This window comes from Morone saxatilis, unplaced genomic scaffold, assembly GCF_004916995.1.
Source record: "Morone saxatilis isolate NCDOM2014 unplaced genomic scaffold, NCSU_SB_2.0 Contig9, whole genome shotgun sequence".
In the NCBI taxonomy this organism is placed as follows: Eukaryota; Metazoa; Chordata; class Actinopteri; family Moronidae; genus Morone; species Morone saxatilis.
Window position 1 is genome coordinate 764888 of NW_023340268.1, and position 7043 is coordinate 771930.

The following is a 7043-nucleotide window of genomic DNA, read 5'->3' on the forward strand; positions in this document are numbered from 1 at the left end:
GACAAATAGCATTTGGATATCCGTCTCCTGCAGAGGCTTCACACACATTACAATCCTATGTTTTCTCTGCTTTCAAGACTAAAATATCTGCGAAGTACGGACGCGTTAAGTGAGCGAACTGTTGCCAGCTCCTTCCGTTACAGACTGGCTCCCTGTTGCGTTATGGCGGGTTCGTGGTCCAGTAATTGTGTTGTGTAATTTTACATGGATTTGTTTGTTAATTGAGAGATATCTTGTATAATTATGGAAGTTTTCACAACATAAACGTTGAATAAAAGTTGTTTATCAGTGTATAAGCATTGGTAAACTGTCCAAATACAGTTTTTATCAGTGTAAACAGCAATAATTACTGTAATTTCACAGATAATGACTTTTATTACAGTTCTGAATTACTGTATTTCAGCAGATAAGTAAATGAAAGAGAAACTTTTACCATTCAGATTAAAATAAAGAAAAATCTATACATACATGTAAGCCTGTTATTTGTATTTTAGAGAGTTCACACGCAGCAAAGGGCGCAGGTCGGATTCGAACCCTGGGCTGCTGCAGCAAGGACTCAGCACATGGGTTGCCAGCTCTACCCACTGAGCTAACTGGGCACCCATTGCATTGGTTTTACAGTGTAAATATCTTTAATTAAACATTGAAATAAAAGCTAAAAATTTTATTTTAATTATAGTACTTTACTGTATTTTTAAGAGTCAGTTACTTTCTTCACTACTTTACTTGGTTAAGTCAGCGTCACTTAAAATTACTAAAGCTACTTGATCCAGAATGTTTTAACTTAAATTGAGTTAGTTAACTTAGTAAACTCATTTTCAACAATCTTTTTTAGTTAAATAAACTCTTTTAGTTAGCAGCAGCAAGCGATTGGACATCCAGCGGCGGACAAACGTGGACTCACACTCCGCTTTGGCACAGACGAGGCTCGCCGTCGGGTAGCCGAAGGAGCGCAGGATGGACCCGATGGCCAGGCTCAGGTCCTCGTTGCTCGGGTACAGCGTCACCGAGGCGAAGCGGAGGTAAGGCAGCTTCGGGGTTTCCTCCGGACCGATCTTTACGTGGGGGATCTGAGGGAGGAGGAAGCAGAGATGTTAATGCCAGTCGCCCTGTTTCTCTCATATCTTTACTCTTTGTGTTTCCTTTTAACGCACTCGTACACTCATCTGTCCCGGGTTTCATGTTTTCATGCTGCCTGTAAAAAGAATCTCCTCTTGTGGGACAATAAAGATCTGAACTGAATAAAGAAGAAAAAGATTGAAGAAGAAAAACAGTGGTGAGAATAAGAGGTGACGACATCAAGGGAACAAATATAAACTTAAAAAAAAAAACCAGTTCAACCCGTACGGGCTCTATGGCGAGTTCAGATAAGAGAAATGGAAGCTTTAATCAGACTCTGACGCTCGCTGATAATCAAGTCTTTGTTCAGTTTCAAAAAGAAATGATATTAGAAAAAGAGTTTCATGCAGAAATCACAGAGTTTGTGTTTCACCTCCACTCAGCTGAAACATTAATATCAAAGGATTCATTTATTTGTTTTAATGGCAGGAAGGTTTTTTTGGGGAGAGAAACTGAAAGAAAATGTAAATGTAAAGGTTCATGAATGTCTGTTCATCAGATTCTCCTGTACGAGAGAGAGAATGAAACAAACACTTTAAGATCCTTCATACTGTACGAACCCGAACCCAAGAGTCTCACAATAATCTCATCAAGCATGTTTTGTGTTAGAAAATATATCTGACTTTGTCTCAATAAGATATTACAGCTAATACTGAGCTCGATTTAACAAGTAACAACAATGGTTGCATAATATCTCAGAAAGTGCAGTTGTGGATTAACAGAAGTAACAACGGCGGCTGCTAAAGAGGTTAGCGTAGCTGCTGTTAGCATCCGTTCATCAGAACTGGAGAGAATTTCTTCACTGAAAGAAGAACAAAGAACGACACTGAAGACTTTTCTGTTTGGAAAAGATGTTTTCTCTCTCTTTTTTCTCTTCTCCCGACGGCTTCAGTACAAGTTTGACTGCGTTTATGGTTCATTGATCTGATTGGTTGACTGTTGCCTCTGTGATGGTTCGTTCAATCAGCTGCTGAGTATCTTTTTAAAACTGTATTAAACTATTGACTGCTTTTGTTTCACAATGTTTGTAAGTTTTATTTTGAAAATCTATCTGGATGTTGCATATTTATGGTTGAGCTGACGTCGCTCGTTTTGGCTCCTGATATAAATTCTGTTGCTTCAAACGTGTGGAAACCATAAAAGAAACTGGACTCCAGCAAATGAAAATGTCTTTGTACCTTAAAGAGTCTGAGAGCCATTAATTTGAGAGCATTTTAAAGCAGCTGTTTCAATTTAAACTCCACAGAGCAGAGATCCTGCGACTGACAGTGTCTGTATTTAAGCTGAAAAATTAATGAAACATGAAAAATGAATCTCTGCAGTGATGAATGAATAATCAGGTCAGAGGCCAAATGTCCTGTGTGATCGGACGCTCAGCGAGTTAACCTCGACTCGCACCTGCAGAGCTTTAAACAGTTAACTGTAATTAGCTCAGCTGGGCTCCGCTCTGATCTCAGAGCTTATTTTAAATCCGAGCAGAGAATCCAATAATGTGAGAGCTGTCAGGACGGAGGATCAGCAGAAGACGGACTCATGTACAAAACAGTTAAATCCTTACAAATAGAGACTTTATCAGAGGCAGTGACACTTTTTTAAACATTTAATCTGAGGAATGTTATATCTTTTTATGATCCATGAACTTTTACATCAGCTGCTACATCAAAATATAATTCATCATTTATTTATTTATTCAAAACACGGCAGACGAGACAGAGAGCTAATGTTACGTTAGGAAGACTCCAAGTCAATAACAAACAGTCAATATAATTTGACAGTTCAACAACAACACTAGCGAGCTATCAGTCGTGTTATTGTCCCCAAATTAAGATTTTCACTAACCAATTAAAGAACATGTGACTGTCTTGAACTTCTCACAGTCCTGAAAATTAATATGAAACACATCAATCATATCTTATGTAACAAGGCTGAATTAAAAATAACAGGACAATGTTTTTACAGTGTAACTAATCCTCTGGAGCCAGATGTGACTCACCTCTTTCTCCCCACAGATGTGACTGATGGTTGACCCGGAGGCGGGGCTGGAGGCGGGGCCAATCACTGAGACCACGCCCTTCGGCAGGATCTGACACACTGAAAACAACCAAAAACATTTAGTATTTAAACAGCTGCACATCCAGCTGTGTGCAGCTGTTTCCACTGAATATTGTCTTTATTATCATTATTTTCCTTTTTTATCTTAATTTTAACTGCATATTTCACTGTAAATGAGGGAAACCTCAATGATGCTCGAGACTTAAATAAAGGTTTAAATAATAATTCACTAACATTGTGGGGGTGTGAACTGGTTTCTATCTGAAGGGGGGGGCAGCTGGCAGATTGAAGTTGTTTATCAGTCAATTAAAAGTTCTGATTTCCATTTTTCTGCTTCACAACGTTGAGCTGTTTGTTTTTCTTTGTTTTTATGAAACAGAAGTAATTAAAGTGCTTTTCACTCAGGAGTGTTTCTGAGGAAAGATGAGCTCAGATCACAGGAAGGACGACATGAGACTGAATCTGGTTTCACTTGTTTGATGGACACAGATCAGATTGTTTCTCCATGAATGCACCAATATGGATGTTTCCATTACTGTGCTGAGGTCTGTATGTTCGTCCATGCACATAATGTGTGTGTGTGTGTGTGTGTGTGTCGCTCTGACAGAAGACATTAACTGCCTCTCTACCGGGAACTCTCTCTCTTTCTCTTTCCCTCTCTCTCTGATCAATAAACATCAACCACGGCCGCTCGTGCAGAACGCCGCAAGCTCTCCGGTCACGTTGACCTCGGCTTTACACCCGTCGTTACACCCTGAACGTGCAACGGGCCGTTTCCATGGTAACACCTGAGGGTCTGACTAATACCTGGAGGAATAATTACCATCCCATAATGTTCTAATGCAATGGAAACGTTGCTCCAGTAAATAGGACGAACCTCAAATACGACTTGCCAACAGGAGATATTTCTAGTTCCCTCCGAAAGCTAACAATATGCTAATCAGGCACAAAGACAAATAACTAGAGGTTTAATGGTATTTGTTTGAGTGTCGGGCTGCACATGTGACCAGAGTTATGTAACCATGTTCCTACGGTGGCAAATACACATACACAAGTTGACTGTAACTGTAACCACACAATCAAATAGACTTGGCTATAAATACGTAGCTAAGCTAACTTTCACTTTCTTCCATATTTACGTATTTCCTGTAGAAACAGGCAGTTAGGGAGGAACCTGTCGCAGTAGCCAACAGCGCTGTGTGTTACGTCCCCCCAGGACCACCCCAGCTAGCTAGCAGTTAGCCAACGGCAGCTACATTAGCAGCTAACTAATTAATGAATCTTCACTCTGTGTCACTAACAGCTGAAGATTGATTGACGGGTGAATGTTTTTTCCCAAGGATATTATGTTGAAATCAGCTTTAGTTCATGCTTGAAGTGAAGCAGCGTCACATTTAGTTTCACAGGAATTTTGATATAAAAATAAAAAGAAATTAAGTTTTTGTAGCTTTAGCACAAACTGTTAAACAATAAAACTGAGGATGCAGTTTGTATCCGATGTTACACAGTCGGAGTAAATGTTGGTCATTCGGTGGGTCCAGGTGATTTATATCATCGATTACAATGCCTGGCGGTATTTTTAAGCACCTTTAACTCGTGGTTGTAACGTCTGGCTCTGTTGAACTTGTTTGTTATTTAAAGAGCAGCTTCAGTGAGTGAGGAAGAACCACTTGCAGCTGCCGCAGTATTGACCCGCCTTGTTAAATAAAGGTTGATGCTTTATCGCTCTGCTTCCTCACACAGAGCCACCGACTGAAGTTTACCTTCACTGAAAATGTCAGAGTGAAGAGCAGCTGGGAGGAAGTGAAGAAGAGGAAGAAGAGGAAGATGAGGAGAGGACGGTAACTTACTGGTTTCAGTGGTGTCGTACTGGGAGTCCTTCTGCAGCTCGTAGACGTCCACCTCCACCCTCGCCCGGGAGGAGCCCTCCATCAGACTGTTGATGTTCTCCCTCGCCAGAGCCAGCGCCAGACGCTCGCCGCGACCACACACTGACTGATCATCCAGAATGGCCGCTGGAGGCAGAGAGCGAAAGGTTCAATGAGTGAAGACGATAAATGAGGTTTTATTCATACGGAGGTCACCTGACTCCTCCTAATCGCCAACTGTTTGGTTTCATTTCTAATTTCCTGCACGTAGACATGTGCTAAGCTAATCTATGTTGAAAAGACAAACTCATTTTGGACACGGTTAAAAGATCAGAAAGGTTAGCTAAAATTATTAGCTAACTTAAGATGTGACTATATATTATCGCTTTTATCTTTTAACCTTTTTAGTATGTGTTTGCCTTTGCCATTGACAGATTAGCTTAGCATATAGCATATCTAAGTACAGTAAAGGAGGAAGTTGACTGAGGCTTGATGAACTGTTATTGGAGCTGAGGAAGGACGCAGCGAGAATCTATTTTAGTTTCTTGTTTAGTTCAGGCCAAATATTACAGAATAAAGTCGATTTCTCCATTTTATTTATATATTTTATTTTTCATATTTGCCTTGTTTGTCTTCCACGGTTATTTCAGGGCAGACAAATGTTTTTATTGTCGTGTGGTGGAGAAACTTCCCATTGATCCTACTCCCATCCCTGTATTAGCATTTTCTGTTTGGCTGAGCAAACATTGCCCTACAGCTATAATCCTGACAGCCAATGGGCTATTTATACACACCTCCTCATCCCAGAGTCCTCAGCTCCTTACTGACTTCCTCACTAACCTGCACTGACAACATTTCCATTGTTTTGATGGACAAAGGAACCATTTAGGAGGCTGTTTTTGGCATAAAACTGTGAATTAGATTAGACCTACGTTCTGTCTAGACGGCTGTAAGTGATCTCAACTTATCTCCATTAATATAGCAGCTCTGAATTAAGGATTTATTTCCACCAAATTGTTGGAAAGACTAACAAAGGTGCTTTTTGTGAGTTTTATTTTGTTTCTGTCCACTTCTAATGAGGTTAAAATTAGCATCTTTGTCAATGGAATCTGGCTGTTTATGGCAGGAGAAACTAACTACATCCAGTGTTTGGTTTGTCTGTTCTACTGTAGAAACGTGGTCAAGTCAACTTGGTGGACACCAGAAGAGGAGCTGCTCGCTCTGTAGATAAAAACGTATCATTAGGTAACGAAAACGGTTTTCAGGTGATTACACACTGATGAAAACTTATTTTATTCTATTTCTGCTGTTTTCTGTAAATGCAACCTCCACAATCTGACCCACTGGACCTTTAAGTTGAGTTCTGAATGCAGGATGGAGTATTTGTACATGTCTGTATTACTGTTTAGGATCTGAATACTTGCTGCATCACTCGGGTGCTTCATTTAAAGTCTGAACACACTGCTAACGAGTGCAAGGATACATAATCCAGATACAAACCGCCTCCTACTACAGGTGTAAGTGGGACACTCGTGATTGGCTCTCAGCCAGGTGAAACACAACCTGACGAACCAGAAATAGATTTGACTCTTGGAGTTAAACAGGAAGTGGAGCGCTCACAGCAGCTGCAGCGAATAAAAACCACTCATCATTGTTTCTATTTCCTGCCTCTAGGAAAGACAGAGCTCCCGGTGGCGGCGTACAGTAACACCTGCCGTGTTTATTTTCGTCGCCGCCTCCCCGCTGAATGTTTGAATATTGAACAGGCTGAAAAATGAAAAAGGAAACTCTGCATGGAAAGTGCATCCAGTGGAGAGCCACCTTTTAACCACAGAGGAAGAGGAGGAAGAAATAATCTGTTAAATTCAACTTTAATACTGTTTAAACTAAAACTATGTAAAATGAGTGACAATTAAAGTATTAGTTGTGTAATTTGACAGGATTAGTTAGTTAATTGACAGATATCTTGTATAATTAATTACAACACAAACGTTGAATAAATGT

At 40.2% G+C, this 7043-nt stretch overlaps 1 protein-coding gene across 1 annotated transcript in view; it reads right to left on the bottom strand.

Moving 5' to 3' along the window:
• Positions 1-7043, bottom strand: part of LOC118343114 (glutamate receptor ionotropic, kainate 5-like) — a 72177-nt gene that overhangs the window by 56131 nt on the left and 9003 nt on the right. The window contains 3 exon segments of the mRNA XM_035681868.1: positions 905-1070; positions 3113-3210; positions 5022-5186. Of these exon segments, the coding sequence (XP_035537761.1) occupies positions 905-1070; positions 3113-3210; positions 5022-5186 (429 nt within the window).